The sequence below is a fragment of the Crinia signifera genome, chromosome 1 (genome assembly GCF_055691185.1).
Source record: "Crinia signifera chromosome 1, ASM5569118v1, whole genome shotgun sequence".
Lineage (NCBI taxonomy): Eukaryota > Metazoa > Chordata > Amphibia > Anura > Myobatrachidae > Crinia > Crinia signifera.
In genome coordinates, this window is record NC_139217.1 from 430,582,548 (window position 1) to 430,600,953 (window position 18,406).

General features: G+C 41.9%; 1 protein-coding gene across 9 annotated transcripts in view; it reads left to right on the forward strand.

The window, feature by feature from the left end:
• The window catches only part of MAST4 (microtubule associated serine/threonine kinase family member 4), a 510,888-nt gene that overhangs the window by 391,022 nt on the left and 101,460 nt on the right, over positions 1-18,406 (forward strand). For all 9 annotated transcript variants that reach the window (XM_083152444.1, XM_083152461.1, XM_083152453.1 and 6 more), the window contains one exon: positions 2,676-2,764. In XM_083152444.1, coding sequence (XP_083008570.1) covers positions 2,676-2,764 — 89 coding nt within the window. The remainder of the gene's footprint in view (positions 1-2,675; positions 2,765-18,406) is intronic.

The window sequence follows — 18,406 nt, forward strand, 5'->3', positions numbered from 1 at the left end:
TGTGGCAAGTGGCGTATGTATGCTCCACACAGTGAAGCAGGGAGAGGGAGCGGCCAGTCCACCGGGAGGTAGAACGTTCTGCTGGGGATGAGGCATCCCACCAGACTGTGTGGCCGGGCAGAGGAGTGGAGTAGAAGCGGCGTTGGGGCGGGGTGACTTTGAGCAGGGGAGGGTGCGGGTGGTCAGCTGGGCTGAAAAGTCCAGGCGGCCGTACACAACTAGCGATGAAGGCTGAAAAAACAGCCATCATTGCTAGACATGCTGGTAAAACCAGCAGACGGCCCACCTCACTAGCAATGATGTGAGAGTGCGCATCATCGCTAGTCAGGGGTCGCTGGGGCATACACACTATTCGATTTTCAAAATGGCTGTTTTGAGCCTTTAGAATATTTAAACGTGGCCAGTGCCTCCGTTTGCTCAACCACACTCAAGGATTGGGATGGAAACAGTGGCGTAACTTTTACGCCACTGTTTAATTTTGCTCCCCCTGCCAAAAAGTTTGTGGAAACCCCCCCCACATACATATATATTATATACATATATTTATTTTAAATAATAATAATAAATAATAATAATAATAATAATAATTGTGAGTACTGGACTGGGTGGGCGGTGGGGCTATCCATGTGCTCCCTCTCACTGCTGGCTTCCCGGCTCCTCATCAGCATGTGACATCACATGCATAACGGGGAAGCAGCAGGAGATAGGCAGATAGCCCAGAAGACACTGCTGCTTCCCCCTCCGACGTCCCTGGCCACCCCCACCCACCCGGCCTCCTATTCTGTACACTGCAGCCAATAGCTGACTCTGTGTACAGTAGTTGAGAGACAGGCAGCGGGTTTCATAGACGTGCCGTGGCTGACTCTGGCGCTCAGCCTTAGCCAGCACTGGCGCCCACAATCATTATTTTAAATTATTAGTCAATCAGATCGTGTCAGGTATCAATCTGACAGGATGGAAAGTCTGGACAATTATTGTAAAAAAAAACACAATACACATAGCATCAAAATTCAATTGTTCATTACAGATAAAATATTTGTGTTTTAAATGAGCCCCTGCTAAATTGATGTTTAGATTCCTAGCTGGTATCCAAACTCACCCCAGTAATGCTAACCAATGTGCCACAGTGTTGCCCACACACTTTGTATTACGGTGGCACAGGGTTCACATTGTGTTCTGTAACCTCCAAAGCTATTGGTTGTACCTGGGAAACAGTTTGTGGATTTTTTTTTATTTTTTTACCTTTTCTCAAAAGGGTTTTGAGTTTTTTTTCTATGTTTTGGGTACAGAGACTACACACCGCTCAGAGACTGCTATGAATGATGTCACGCTCTCTGCTTATCCATACATAATTAGGGAATAATATATATTGGATTGAATTGGGCCTGCCTTACACCTCCTGTATGCTTGGCCTCTATTTGATGAAAAAAAAAATGTGTGTTATACATATTCCCTAGTCGTTACCAGACTGAAATATGTTGAAGCGTCTTTGTTTGTGATTTAGTGTGTCCTGTAACTCTACCCACAGCTGGGAGCTGCCGCGCAGAATTAATGATGATAAACAATATGTTTGATAACTTGATATGTTTGTTTGGTACACACTGTTTTTCCCCATTAATAAAAAGACACAGATGTGAGATGTTTCTCAACAATTAAATCTTTAATTACTGTATCATCACAGTTTTGATAAGTCGCTGCTCTGCATTACTGTTAATGTGTATAAATGCAGAAGAATTAAATGGCGCATGAAATATCTGTGGTCTACTCTAAAATGCCATATGACAATGTATCTCGCTGCTTATTGCCCATAAGAGATGGCTCTAGTACATACCTTCAGGAATACATTTGTTTAAACGTGCACGTATACAAGATGTGCTGGGGAGCGCTGTCCTCACGGTGGACTGGTCAGACTGGTAGCGTTTGTCTTTGCGCCCCAGCGTAAAAGCCAATCTACAGTAATTATAATAAATATGAGCAATTGTCCTCAAACTGAAGGTCGCCAAGTCGAAGGTCTGCATCATTATGATCATTTCCTGCGATACTTTGGAGTTTAAGGAGTTTTAACCCTTTGAGTGCCAAGTGAATTTGTCAAAAATAGGTGTGAAAATTTGCCAAGCAAACCATTTTATTCACCACAATGACCTGTAATGTTTATATAGGAAATATAATCATATTTTTTTTCTCACATTTTTTATTTGAATTTATATAACAAATCTGAGCGAAGCCGGCATTTTTTAGCACATATTTTTGCAAATCTCACAGAGATGTTGGCAATTAAAGGGTTAAAGTTCCATTTATTTGTCTTGACCGCTGATGTGCAGCCATGGTGGGAATTTCTTTAAACAAGGTGACAATTCACCAGCCATTGATGTTGTGTGACTCCAAATGGATCACATTTGTTTGGGTACGGTACCAGTTGCTCATTCAGGGGGTTGGGGTCTTAATACACAGAACCCCTCCCAACAGACTACATTGTTCCCCATGTACCACTTCCGCCTGCTGCGATACACGATTTAAGCCTCTCCCCTGCCATGTTTGGCCATGCTCCCTCTTATAAATCCTGCTTTTGGACCTGGATACAGATACTCAGTCTATAATGCTGAATAACCAATTTAATACATTTAATATTATTTTTATTTCAACACAATTCTTAAAATATTTATTTTACTTCTTAGTTGTAGGACAAGTAACAGGAAGAGTTTAATTGGCAGCAGTCAGTCTCCGGCTCTTCCGCGACCCCACTCGCCTCTTTCCGCACATACAGGTATGTATAACTTTTTGTTTCCAGCTCATGGATGCCTTTGTCAAACAAAAGCTGTGCCCTGGATTTTGCTTTATAATGTTAATGATGTTTATTGCTTCTGGAGTTTTTGGCAAGTGTTACCTTTTGGAAAGCGATGATGAAAAGACAGGTTTGCAATTCAGGGTTTATGAACCATAACCGCACCACTTGGCGTATCAAGGGCTAGAATTAATTTTGTAGTAAACAAACATCTCGCAACCTTGTGGCTCGTGTTGAATATTGCTGGAACCCAACTAATATGTAACTGATCTGATCCGGAACATATTTGCGAAAACTGGCAGAGTTCAGGTCAAAAATAGTTACAAATTATCTTTGCGATCAGCTGTGTTGGCAGACGTCAGATTGTACTGAACCGCGTCTGCAAAAATATTATTTCTATTTTATTTTCTTCTCCATTTACTGAATTTGAGCAATTTATTTTCAGATATTTCATTTATGTCGACGTATGTGCAACAAAAATAAGAACGCATAAGTGATTTTTAACAATTGATCAATTATCTTACCAACACAATGAAATTCATGTATTAATGCAGCCCTCATTGCTTGTATTATTTATAAGTTACAGTACTTTTTTTTTTTTGCTTTTACTTTTGTTTCATGTTTTTGATATAGTAAAGGAAATAATAAAGATCTTACAGCCGGTTATAAAAGAGGACCCAGCTATTAGTAAGGCTAGTTAAATACCAACCACATTCAGAAAAAAAAAAATGATTTATTTCTTCTGACTGAAGACCTATTTATTTATTCTGAATAGATAAACTAATGATTTCTATAGCTTTACTTTAGTCCTGTTCCTTGGGTTGAGGGTGTAAAGGACCCCTTAGGACTTCTTTTGAAGGGAGAAGTTGCAGGTGATCCCCTTTGAACCACCGCGAGGCTGCCCGATCCGACAGATCCTACATGCAGCACTTGAAATCTAGGGGCTCAAAAACACATGTGATTTGACCTATTTCACCCGATTTCTCTTCCCGATGCGTTAGAATCAGTGAAATCGGGGGAAAATCACACTAGTGAATAGCCAGCTTAACTCAAATTATACAGAAATCTAAAACGGAGTATAGCAACCAATCATGATCTAGCTGTGGTTTGTTTAGAGCATTCTATAAAGTGATTGCTAGAATCAGGTCGCTATTGACAAACTCCTGCACTTTTTTCTCTTTAGAAGGTTTGATAAATTAGCATGATCATTTTAGTACAAAATAAAGATATTTCTTTCATTCCCCTTTATCTTTTTATTTTATTTTTTTGGTAAAATTAAAATATTGATATGAAGCCCCCTGAGGTGTTCCTTCATATCATCATAAACTAGGGTGTGCTTTGTAGAATAAATTCCATCATTTACACTTTCTGTTAGATTATGCCAAGATGGAAATGTAATAATGCAGCTCATATTGAATCAGACTTGTAATAATTTTAATCTTGCTTTAAGGTATTCAGCATGAGCAGCGATGCAGCCTCTGAATTTTTATGAATCACTAATAATGACAAGTTTCATCAGTCCTCATCTTTTGGGAGCTGTTAATTCTGTTTTAGGATGTAGATCGCTCTCTGGCATATTATGGAGCATTTCCTCTCCAGAACGAACAAAAACGAGGCTTAGAATTAGCTTATTACACTTACAAGCAAATTTTAGTTTTCAAGTAACCCTGACTCACGTGTAATTGCTGAGGTCTAGAACTCGTCATGTATATGATCAGTTTCATGACCTATATGGTGTGTTGAATATTTAATAAAATATGGCAAGTATTGCTCACCCTAGTGTGGTTCCATGAGAAACCAAGCTTCTTATACAGGGCCATATTAGATTTAGCAGTCCTATAGATTCTGTACATCCTCTCTAAATTAGTAATCCTACCTCCCCCCCCCGACCATACACGTTATTACACCTCTAGAATTCTTATTATTATCCTTTATCAGGTGCCAGAAGGGATCTGTGGCGTCTAGTAAAGGACATACTGTAGACCAGGGCTGGGCAACACCGGCCCTCCAGATGTTGATGAACTACACATCCCAGCATGCATTGCATCAGTTTCAGCATGACCACATAGCAAAACTAATGCAAAGCATCCTGGGATGTGTAGTTCATCAACATCTGGAGGGCCGGTGTTGCCCAGCCCTGCTGTAGACAAATGAAACAAAGGGTTACAGTAGGTGCAGTTGTAGGGAGAATGGAGTAGTAGATAGTCTAGGATGGCCCCGATGTGGCGTCCTATTCCCCCGATGCTGGCACGTATGGAGTATTATGCTTCATGTGCATCTAAGCATAAGCCATGATGAGCAGCACTTCAGACCCGCAATAATACATGGGTCCTGGGACTTTTCACGGATTAAGGGGGATAGTCAATGTCTGGCGATATTTCTAACAGTGGTAATATCGTCAGTTAAGGTATTCAATCCCAGCCGGGACTCGCCTGCTACAGAACTGCCTACCTGTGGAGGCGAGTCTGTATTGTTGGAAACGGACGTAGATTGTCGAATCTGCTGCCTTTTTTTTTTTTTGACAAAACGGATGAGTTTGCCACAATCCACGGACTTTCCGATTCAAGGTTCCAGCTGTCGAACCGAAAACAGCCCAGGATTCCGACTGTCGGGAGGTTCCGACAGTAGGAATCCCGGATTGAATACCCACCCACAGCATCGCGGCACATTTTTCGTCCCAAAAAAAGCCAGGCTATAATAGGATAATGCAATACTCACCGTTAGACTAAAATCGTGACGTTAGTCTGTTTTTGTTCCAAAAATAGTCAGGGCTGATAGGATACCCGTCTTCGTAACCAAAGGAGTAGCCAATGAGGGTAAAGGGCCCTGCTCGTGAGTGATTACTTCTACATTCCCCTCATTTTGTTATAATTGGAAGGGAAATAGGTGAAACAAATAAAAAAATCATGAAGCGAAAATAAAGTGTATTAAAGGCATAAAACACATAAATAGGGTTATTTTTTGTCTTAAACCCTATAGTGTACATGTTCTATCCAAGGGTGTGATTTTAGCATCATTTGAAATGTTTTGGCCACCTCTGATTATTTAGCATTGCCACCTTGCAATTTGCCAGCAGTTCATAATCTCACTTATAATTAATCCTTCCATTCCCTTGTTGATAATATACACACAGCGCATAGCAGTTCTGTTTTTCTTAATAGACACCTATTAAAAGTGCATTAATAATGAACGGGGTGAGATCAACATGTCTTATCAAAAAGATTAGCATTTCTTCCCTCTAAAGGAAAGATGTACTACTTTGAACAGCTAATTACTAAACAATGAAACGGTTTAATTAATCTGGATATACATTTCTCAACAATAACGACTTCCCAAATGAGGCTCCCTCTGTGCGGTAGTTGTGGGAAGAGCCAGTTAGATATGCTGATTACCTATTCAGTCTGCCACTTCTCCCCCAGGAAGGATGAGTTAATTACCTACCCACAGTCTGCCCGCCACTTCGCGTCCCTTTAGCGGGTCAGAAATATTTCCCGTAATCTCTGCAGTATATCGACATTATCGCAAAACTGAAGACGTACAACAGCCAAGAAATCCATGGGAACAGCAGGATTTAAGTAATAAGCGAGGTCTACACATATGGGCAGGGAATTCTTTGGCATCGCTTTTCATTTATAAGTCTCTCAGGTGGATGGATGCAGAGAACACAATGCTGGAAGATGAAGGTCACGTATCAAGATTTTTCTTTTTCTCTTCTGCTCATTCCTCATTTTTTTGTTTATGTATGTAAATAGTTTATGGGTGTGCATGACCTCACCATTTGCTTAATGCAAAAGATACCCACAAGTATTTACTTGTTTGTATAGCGATACGTCAACTGGAGTATACCATTGCGGGCAGTAGATCTTCTATTTATATATATAGAACAACTCATGCAGTTTGCACACAGATTACTCTCCACCTGTATTCTATTAAATGTTGGAAAATGTTAGTCCAACATGTAGCAATAAGTTTTACCTAAGCCAACAAACATATGTCTTCTACATATACGGTGTGGTGTGTTTGTGTGTGTGTGGTGTGTGTTTGTATCTATCTATTTATCCATCTCTCTCTCTCTCGCTCTTTTTTTTACCCTATTCAATATGTACGTCTCTCTGGACTTCACACTAATAACTCACAGCGACACGGTCATGTATGTCGGTGTTTCTGGTGTCTGTATTTATGCCCCTTTCCCCAGGACAGCAGTTATGAGCGTTACAGAAAGAGGTTGTGTACAGAGACGCAGAAACATTCACACACATTGTAGTGCCCTTTTCATAAAGTCACAAATGTGCACCTGGCATAAAATGCAGACCCTGCGTTCCACTTAGAAACATACCTTAAGTGTCCATTATAGTATATGATGATTTTTGCTAGTATAGCCGGTGTCCAGTCTGTACGCATTTGTATACATTCTGTAGTGAAGTCTTTATAGCTTCTACTTGCTCAGCAGCTCCGCCACCCACTATAGTTAAGCATACCTCCCAACCACTCGGATTTCAGTGGGACAGTCATTCATTGCTGACTGTGTCCCGCTGCCACTGAATGGTCCCAACATGAGATAACTAGTGGCGCAAGCAGATGCTGGTGTGCACAGCATTATATGGTGTTAGAAACGCCAAAGGAAAGCATCATAGGGCACAGTCCTGAGCATGCACCCAGGGTGTGGCCAAGCCTCACGGTTACATGACCACTCCTGTCAATAACATGGTCACACGCCTTATCCCAATTTGCACATGATTTTAACAATCGGTTGAAAATTGTATAGAACAAAGGGGTTAAGTTTAGAAATGCATGTAGTACACATTTAAACCATTACCAAACCAAAAACAAATAACCCCGGGCCTCCACTGCTGGTTGACTGGGGGACGGCCAATCCCCCAGTTCGGAAGAGGACCCGCAAATGTAAACAAACATTTGCGGTTAGTCCAGTGCATGGTCCGGGTGGGCGCTTTCTTATTTTCAACACAGCAGATGCCTACTACGGACTGAAGAGGATGCAAACTACGCCAGAGGCCGCGTTAAGTATTATTTCCTTCCACATTGGATTTCTACTGGAGAAGGGGATGGGCCATTGTTGGAATCCATAGGTAAGTATATGTATGAATGATAGTAGTTTTCTTATGTGTATATGTTGTTTTTTTTCCCCACTATTTGTTTTGTCCTGTTTGGACCCGGTGCTGGTTGTGAAAATTCAGGGGACCACTATTCATTTTTGTCCCCTATATTTTGGGAACCAGGACCAGCCCTTGAGCCTGGTGCTGGTTTTAGAAATCCTGGGAACCCCCAACTTTTAGCCCCTGAATTTGTAAAAACGGTACCGGTTCTTTGAGTCCCGGACTGATTATAGCTGTGGGGGGACCCCACAGCAATTTTTTTACTACAGCTGTATTAAAAAAAAAAAATTACTCAGGGCAGCATTGCACAAATTTCAGTGATCAGTGCAATGCTGCCACTTCGTATGTGTGTACGGTTACCGTAAATACGGCCGCCAAATACAAATACGAATGATTGCAACCGGTTACGCCATTGGAAAATACGAATCTGGGAAATATGACAGATTAGTAAATTTGCCTTTTCCCGTATTTGTCCCGAAATACGGCCGATGTTGGGATATCAATTCATACCCAGGATCAGCTGTATTGCAGGACCTTAGTACATTTCCCCCATTGCCTGTTCATAAGTGTATTTATATCATGGCTACTAATATGAATGCACAAATCAACTTCATTCGCAATACACATATTACCAATCACGCATTGCATTTAAGTATATTGAATTTAGCAGTGTCCCTACATGGCGCTACATGATCTACAGTGTGTAAATAGACAGTTATTAGGTCTATGTCAGAAGTTCGACATGCAATGGGTTGACAGGGTCAAAAGGTGAATATGAAAAAAGGCCAATATGCAATATGTCGACAGGTTTAAAAGGTCAACAAGGTCAAAAGGTCTGCCTTATGGGTTCGACCTAGAAACTGTCTATATAATAATGAATCTAGTGTTCATTCCAACACCGTGCTTCTTGTTAAATCCTTGTAGTTCCTCCTTCCTGCCTGGTGTGTCGCTGTCTGCTGTGCTGCTTCAAGAACAGTCTGGGTCACACACCTTGAAAAAGCTCCCTATAGGAGCGAAACGCGTTGGTGAATCACCTGGGGCTGACTGACTGGATCCATCTCTCCAATTCCGCTACAAAACTGTTTAAACCTCTGAAGAAATTTTGGCTTGTTGGACTCAAAACTCCTCCTGGGATCTACAAACACCCAGAGATACCCCATACCATCTATTGGGCTACAGAATCTGCAGGAGATCTTGCACCTCCATTGGGACAGCCCACGGGGTTAATCGGAGCCACCAATTCTACCAAACAACAGTGAGGTGTTACCCTAAATGGAAAAGGACTACCACTTAACCAACTGGCCCAAAAATACGGTACCATTAAACCAGTCAAGTCACCCCTGATATCCTCCCTCTTTCCCCCTTCCCTCCCTCAATTTTAAAAAATTCTAAATCTTTTTAAATCATTAATCCAATTTGTATTGTACATTGTATGCTATAAATTGTATATTAAATACCCTTAATATTGATTTGAGAACCATATCATAATTTGTTCATTAGCGCAGTCACCTCCATATCTTCTTCTGTTTGTCTATATTGGGGAGTGACACCCCCATTTTTTGTACTGCGCCTCCACTAAGATAACCTAGTTATCTTCTTTTTTCACCTGTTGCCCACAGTCTGGTTTGTGTCTCAATGTTGAGATACAAACCAGACTGTTGTAGAAACACCACAGCAGAGAGTGACACCCCAGGCAGGAAGGAGGAACTGCAAGGATTTTACAAGGAGCAGGGTGCCATAATGAAGACTTCACACCCTACCGTAAACATTGGCCTTCATTCAGATTCCGTTGGATCTGCTTTCATAGATGTTTGGTACTTTGCAGATGCACAGGACCAGTTCTGCAATGTACTGGAGGTAACAGAGGTTGTGGGTGCCGCATGCTGATCAGTGATTCGATGCCTGCGTCCTACTGTAGCTGGCAGGAATCCTCATAATAGATGCCTGCATGCATTACCACAAGGGTGGCCAAACCTGTCCTCAAAATCTACCAACAGTTCATGTCTTTCAGGCCACCTGTTGATCTATAGTAGGAATGAATGCAGCAGGTTTGAAAATGGGACAGTTAGTAATGACTACAGCTGTGCACCAGCTAGGTGATTTGGAAAATGTGGACCATTGGTAGACCTCGAGGACCGGTTTGGCCACCCCTTCATTACCATATAGCGCTAACACTGTTATTTCTAAAGAGGCAGCAGTGATCGCAACTTTAATTACATCTGAATCTCGTACTAAGGGGCGAGTGATAAACTTGATGTCACTTGTTACAAATGAAAAATGGTTCTCTGCCATTCAGCTGCAGCTGTTGAAGTGAGTGTTGTTGGCAGAGCTGAAGGTCTGGGTGCTTAGATGTAATGGAAGAAATGCCACAATGATCTGAGGTGGGCTTGGCCACAGGGTGTAAGGGTCAGGCTGGAGAGTTTGAGCATTGATTGGTGTGCATCTTGTATCAAATATGAAACCTCAGCTCACAGCAGGTATCCACACATCGTAGAGGACAAAGCATGATGGAAAGGTCTTCTGTGGATAGTGCGAGCAGCACCACAAAACTACCAACTGCAGCTGGCATTTCTCAATAGCTTTTGTGGCTGGACAGAGGTAGCATTGGGCCATATTTATATTGGATATTAGGCACATTTTTTAGCATGAGTAGATGTTATATATACTATGGTTACATAGCTTATTCTCCATAGAGACTTTGGGTTTGATTTATGTTTTATAAGTAAAGAAAAAAAAACAAGCACTTGAGCAAATGCTGCGATGCAGGTGGGGTAGATGTAACATGTGACGATTAAAAAAAAAGCTGTATAACATCTGTGTGCTACATGCAAAAGCAGCCAGCGTTTACCCTGCTTAGTAAATATATGAATGTATTTGTTCCCCCTGCATGGCTACATGGTTTCTTCCAGAAAAAGAGCTACTTGCTTTTTGTGCTTTCCTTAGGAACTTGAATCAGGCCCTTTCTCTGCCCCCACCTTGTACATAACAAACTGTAATACATTTTAATGTTCTGGAGACAAATGCATGTAACATTATGAAACAATATTAGGTTAGCATGGAATTTAGCTTGAAGCTAGGAAATTAACCATGTTACACAGTATTGGATTCCATTATCATTTTTTGTTTCGCTGTTGTAAAGCGGTGGCTAAATGTTAAATGCATCTAAATTTAATTCAGAAAATAAATTATTGGTTGATCTAACAACTCAATTTGAACTCCTGTGGGTTTTTTTTTCTGGATCATATTATGTCTGTAAAAATATCACTATAAGAAATGATGTGCAGTAGCAAATTACCTTGGTGCTTTAGATTTGCAGATCTCTATATGAGCGAAACTGTAAAACACGTTGGTACGCACCCGCAAGGTTGTAGACAAAGGGCCACATGTATCAAGCTTCAAAATGTGATAAAGTGTAGAGTGATAAACAACCAATCAGCTCCTATCAGTTATTTTTCAAACTGAGCTTTTAACGAGGCGGTTATGAGCTGATTGGCTGGCTGTTGATCACTCTCCATTTTATCACTTTTTGAAGCTTGATACATCTGACCCAAAGATATGTTCTCAACTGACAGAAAACCTTAATGATTGTTTTGTACAGTATACTGTATGCCCTCGTTTAACTTTTACTCTGTGTGTGTTGGGTTTTTAAACTTCTGCCTCACTGTGCTTTTCAGTCATGTGTTTATATCAACAGTTGCTATGCTCTAAGATTTTGGTTTGTTATTTGGTGTATGCCATGCGAGCAAAGATGGTATAAAGATTCTCCCCAAATGATCCCCCTTAGCTGCACCATACACAGGAGAGGCTGGTTTCCAGTGTAGCAGCTGGGGACCCAATGGGACCCCCCAGGTTAGTGTGAATCAGCCCAGACTGACTTCAGCTATAGGCCTCTACTCAAGAGATACACGGCTTAGGCTGACTATACATCAGAACAATGTCCCTTATTCAGATCTGATCGCAGTACAAATTGATTCTCAAAATGGGAAAAAAAACATGTGCACTGCAGGTGGGGCAGATGTAACATGTGCAGAGAGAGTTACATTTGGATGGTGTGTTGAAACTGAAATCTAAATTGCAGTGTAAAAATAATGCAGCCAGTATTTACCCTGCACAGAAACAAAATCTCTCACACAAATCTAACTCTCTCTGCACATGTTACATCTGCCCCACCTGAAGTGCACATGGTTTTGCCCTTTTTGAGAACAAAGTTGTACTGCGATCAGATCTGAATAAGGGGCAATGTGTAGCCGGCCGATGCAGCAGGCAAAGGACCATGCGTCAGCAAGTTCCTACACACTTTTGGAGGGGGCACATCATTAGTGAATGTCTTCTGGTTGACCCTGCTGCAGGGTCAACAAGATCATTTGTATCTTGTGGGGTTTTTTTTAAAGAAAAGTTTTATATTAAAAACGATTATTACAAGCTCGGATTATGCCCTCACTGTGCACCATCTCCAAATTGTATTACATTACAATATTCTCAAGTAGAAAAATGAATTCTTTGTTCCCTAATGCTCTAAAAATGTAGCCACATTGGTGACCTCATCCGTAGTTCATCGGAAACAGCCTCATTCCGATGTTGCCTTTCAGATGTTATTTTTTTCTCAAATTTTGACCCCCGTAGGATCAAGCAATGAGAAAATGTGATTTTATATTAGTTGATGTTATGACTACGGATTTTGGTGGAATATTCAGTTTTGATTTTTAAAATGTTTAGTTTTGGTATAAAGGAGGAGTCTCCTGTCCATTGTGCTTGAGACCACTGGAGCCTCATTCTCCTGAAGTACCCTGGCTACCATAGCCCAGAGGGGAACCTCAAGGTTTTCAGCATGGTGCTGGTTGCTTAAATGATCGTAGGAAACATAATTCTCTCCCATAGTACCACATAGTGACAAACAAATGTAAAATAAACACTTGACCCACTATACAGAAAATAAACAAGGTCACAAGACAATTTGAAAAATAGTAACAAACATGACAAACTAGAATGCACAATAATATCTAGGGGAAGAGGGCATTAATAGAAACAGTGGTGAAGTGTAGTGATCCCGTTGATGCTTGTACTTGATCAAAAGATAAACCCATAAAATAAGCTAAGGCTTGGATATATTGGGCACAGATCACTACATGTAACATATACACATAAAATACCTTAACATAAAAAAAACACATTTATGAAAATTAAAGAATCATACTTATATGAACTCACTAGGATATGTAGCTTTTAGAAATGTCTGAGATTAAGGAGGGTATTCAATCACCGGCGACCATCTCCCGACAGGGGAGATGGCTGCCGGGCCCTATTCAATGCTGTCTTCTTCAACAGCATTGAACAGGGGATTTCGGCAGAATGAGCGCGATTTCACAAGCAGTCGGGCTACTTCTGCCGAGATCGGCCAGGAAGTGTCCAGCTTTCGGCTGCAGTTCGCCTCTTCCCGGCCGCAGCTCAAGGCCACGCCCCCTTCTCGCCCCTCTGCAGGCGGGACATCTAATCCCGCCTGAGATTTCTCGGTCAAGCAGACCGAGAACGGGACAGGGTCACGGCTGTCATGCAAGTTTGACAGCCGTGACCCCAGTTTGAATACCCCCCTATGAGTGTTCAGTAAATTGCTCTTGCTGATTTTTTGGGATTGTCTAGTCTAGAGCATAGAACATTTGTGCAAGCACAAGAGTCATTTTCTCTTTTTTTTTCTGAAAAATGACAGGTAGGAACTCATTTTTTATAAAAATATGTGCCTACCAGCTGCGACTAGTTGACCTCATCTGTTGGGTCAAATGGCCTGGAGTTCAACCCACCAGATGAAATGGGTTCATCTAGTGGGGTGTTAGGGGGCAGCCACCAGGTAAGGTCTCCTGGTTGCAGTTTGTGAGCCCAATTATGCAAAGCACCTCAAATTGACTCTGTTATCATGCAGAGTTGTATTATTCTTATCATTATTGTGATTATATAAAGTGTGCACCTGCATTTTCTTTTTGTTCTTTATACAGAGACTGACAGTAACAAGGAGGCAGGTTGCACCTTTATCTTTGATCTATGTACTGTATAAATTGTTCAACTGATAAAATGCAGTTTTCTTTTTTTTGCTGCATGTACATTTACACATCGAGATGCCTGGCGGCCTTTTCTTTCTTCTCTCACAACTAGACTTCTGTTTGTTTTGACCACAGTCATTGAGTTTCCAGCATTTTGCCGTAATTGTCAAACCTTGCTTAACAACTGCTTAACCCTTTGGGTGCCAACGTTGCCGAGAGCGATCCTCAAAATATCCACTAAAAATGCCAGCGTCGCTCACAGCATCTGTACTTTTAGTATAAATAAATACAAATACAGCCAAGTCAATTAATTGAAGTTTAGTTAAATGGGTACTTTTGTAATATCTAGGCGCCCGATTTTTTGATTGTATGCCTTAACTGATTTTAGCCAAAATTGCATGCGATGCAATGCGATTTTCCCATAGGAAGTTAGGAACCAATGTTAAATGGTCCCAAATGATCCCTGAGACCATTAGGGTCAATGTGAAATGCCCCCCAAGGCCCACCCATTGTTTGTATGCCCCCTCATTGTAAACGCCACCCCACCATCAACGCCATCCCGAAGCGTGGCGAGCGCAGTGGTACGCGTCCTCCGACCTTTTCATACCCCCACTATCCACGTCGGCGTGGAGTTGATTTTATATAGTGTGGCGAGCGCAGCGAGCCACTGAGCCCGAAGCGAGGCGAGCGGCCGTTTAATACCTGTGAAGTAATGCGCGTCCCCTCGCGGGGCTCGCTATGCTCGCCACGCTTCGGCCTCGGTGGCTCGCTGCGCTCGCCACACTATATAAATTCAATTCCACACTGACGTGGATAGTGGGGGTATGAAAAGGTCGGAGGACGCGTACCGCCGCCCCTCGCGGGCTCGCTGCACTCGCCACGCTTCGGGATGGCGTTAATGGTGCGTTGGCGTTAACAATGAGGGGGCATACAAACAATGGGGGGCATTTTGGGGGGCCTGGGGGCCATTTGGGCCCATTTAACAGTGATTCCTATGGAAAAATCGCATCGCATGCAATTTTGGCTAAAATCGCATACAATCAAAAAATCGGGCGCCCAGATATTACACAAGTACCGTTAAATGTCGTACCCCAAAAAAATAGAACAGTCCCTGTGTGCGACGTTGGCATTTTAAATGGATATTTTGAGGAACTCTCACAGCAACGCTGGCAATCAAGGCGTTAATGAAAATGTTTGCTTGGCAATTTTCACACCTGTTTTGACAAATTCCCTTGGCACTCAAAGGGTTAATGCAAATTGCCTGCTCAGTTGGTTTTAGTAGCAGTGCACACTTATGCAATATGCATTGCACAGGTGAATTACAGACAGAGCCAGCCTCATCTAGCCGTATCTGGATAGCCATGCTGAGCCAAGGACTATTGTTCTCAGCTGCAATACAATACGTAGAACAATAGAGTAGGGGATTAACAGAGTAATCCCATTACTCATTTAATCCTAATAAAGGGCTAGATGAGGATGTCTCCATCTGTATTTTAGTGACATCCTCCTTGTCTAACCCAGCGTTTTAACCCAAATCTCTCTATCCCAGTGCGGTGTTGCAAGCCTTACATCATTTATTAAATAGATTTGGAGAAAGAAAAGTACAAATATCAAATGAGATAATTCAGTTTGATTTCTTTGGTGTATTGTGTAATATAAAACTGCCATTTTGAAGGCAATTTTTTATGTTGGAAACCAATTCCTTTGCACCTGCAGTTCTAGCACACCCATCACTTCTCAGTAAGCTGTATATTATCCCTATAGATTGTAAGCTTGTGAGCAGGGCCCTCCTACCTCTCCTACTTGTTTTTAGCCAGTTTGTTTAATCACTGTTGCTTCCAGTTGTAAAGCACAACGGAATATGCTGCGCTATATAAGAAACTGTAAATCAATAATAATAAAATAAATATAAGGGAGGCCACAAGCGTTTTGCAGCACCGTGCAAAAGAACTGTACAGGGAGACCAAACATAACATTACAGTAAATAAATAACAAAAATAGAGTACAGGTAAAAATAGTGTCACATTTCAATACACATTACAGCTTAAATGTAATTAGTGAGGACTTGATCAGCATACTACTAGGGGATGGTGGTCAAAGATGGAGATGAGTATGTGGACGAAGATGGTCGTTGAGTGTTTGAGTATGGGAGAGCTGTGATGGAAATGTGAAGGGAAGAGACCTTGACAACAGGAGGGAAGACGGCCCTGCTCTGAGGAGCTTGCAATCTAGTAGGAAGGGAAGACAGACAGATTACATGAGGTGCAAGCCAGTGGGAGGTGGCTGTAAGCAGGCAGAGATGGTCGAGGCATGAGGCAAAGGGTCGGAGGACCAGCCTCAGGACTAGGTTATGTAGCGGAAGGGTACGCGTTGATGAATAAGTGAGTTTTCAGTACCTGTTTGAAACTTTGCAAGGTTGGGGAGAGGCTAATGGAGCGAGCATTGCTGGTATCCTGAGTTAGTCAGGTGCAGCAATTGACTGCTATAAAAGGCTGCAAATACAACAAGATTGTCTGACTAAACATGAATTATTTGTGATGCGTTTTATTATTCACTGCGATTTCCTTGTACATTTTACTATTGTGAGCAAGTGGCATTGGGGAAATCCTCAGCAGCATCAGTGTCCTCAAAGCACATGAAAACCTTGGCATTGACAGCGCATAGGGGCGAATATGCCATGAGTACCACATGCCCCAGGCTGCATGTGATCTCTAGTTGGGCAGCAGTTCCATTGCTCTCGTCTCCTTGCTCATTGCTAGAAAATCAAAGGCGGCTGATAAAGTATGAAACACACAGTAATGTCAAATAATGCAGTCTACAAAAAAGGGAAAATGTATTTTCCACCTAAAATGTATATTGCTCTACAGATACTATTTTGTGTAATGTCACAGTGACATCCTTCCGGGTTTCCTTTTTTTGTTATGCCCATCAATGTTGTTATTGTTTTCGGTTCATTGTATCAAATCCATAGGGGTCGATCAGTGGATTCTTTTCATCCATTCAGTTAATTGGCTCTTCAGAATCTCAGAATAAATGTAGTGTTTCTAGTTTTAGCAATAGATAGTAAGACACAAATAGCTTCGATGCCAGTTGGTCCGATGAAAATGGGCAGATGTTGCCATTATTGGTCATTATCGCAGCATCCAATTTGTGGCAGTTTTTATCAGTCGAAAATGGACCCTTGATCGGGCGAAAACATGGGCCCCTATCTGGGATTAGGCATGAAAAGCATAATATCCCATAATAGCAGCTAATAGGGCTAGGGGGCGCTGACATCAGGACTAATAGTATTGCCCCCGGCAGAGTCTTGACAGCCTGGCATTAAAGTGCTAGATGGGCAGTCTTGCTTTGACCTCCACCTTTATCCCTATTGATTGGCAGGGAATTTATCCTCACATACAACTTGTTCAAAGTCATGCAGTCTATCTCAACAACAGGCGGTCAAGGGGGATAGACTCAGGAAAGTTTTTTTTTTTAAAGAGCCCCCCCCCCCTTACAGTATTTTCCCAGAAAAATAGTGCTGCTTATATATGTTCACTATTTGAAAGCATTGGGGTGGTACTGTATGGGAGTGAGATACATTTATACTGTAGGCTGTATCACATGTGCATATTGATACACTAGCAACGCACAGGTCCCCTTGCACAGAGCAGGACAAACTCGCCAATGATTTGAGGGTAGGTTCCCCGCCATGATGTAGAAGTCCGAAAAAGCCACAAAAATGCAGTGCTCTCCAACCCTACTGTGCCTCACACATAACAAAAGAGCAGTGACAATCAAGGCGGGACTCCAAAAGAGGGCCCTCCAACTGTAATTGGCCACTTGAAATGATTGACCGGTCACCCCATATAGTTCTGCCCTAAGACAAGCATGAAAACAAAGCTAGGAGTCTTAACCCCTCTCATGCCTAATCGTCCCTCGCTTGTGCTTGTTTGATGCAAACAGATAAATATATGAAACATGGTTATTTCAGCTAGCTCTAAAGAAATACGACACAGCTACATCTGACTAATATTTAATTCTAAGGCAAAGCAGAAACCATTTTAGTCATCTCTAAAAATAAAATAACGCTGTCCAGAATGCAAGGTTATCCACCCCTTCATCATAACTAAGTGAAGCTGAAATATTAGCTGCAAGAGACATGCAAACAAAACAGACATAAATCATAATCATTGTTTATTTGTAGGACGCCACAAAACTCTGCAGTGCAGACAGAGCAACAAATCACGCACAGTACGACTAGAGAGATTACAGATGAGCTTGACAGGGTAGAGACAGCAATGCTATGAGGGCTTACAGGCTACAGGGCGAGGGCAATGCGTAGACAATAGGAGCTGTTGGTTCTCAGGGTGGACATGGAAATAGAGCACTTAGAACACGCAGCTGAGAATAGTCTCAAGTAGGTTAGAGCTTACAATGAGGAGGTTGGATTTGAGTTGGGGATTGAAGGTCTGATTGACAGGAAGAATTGGTAAATC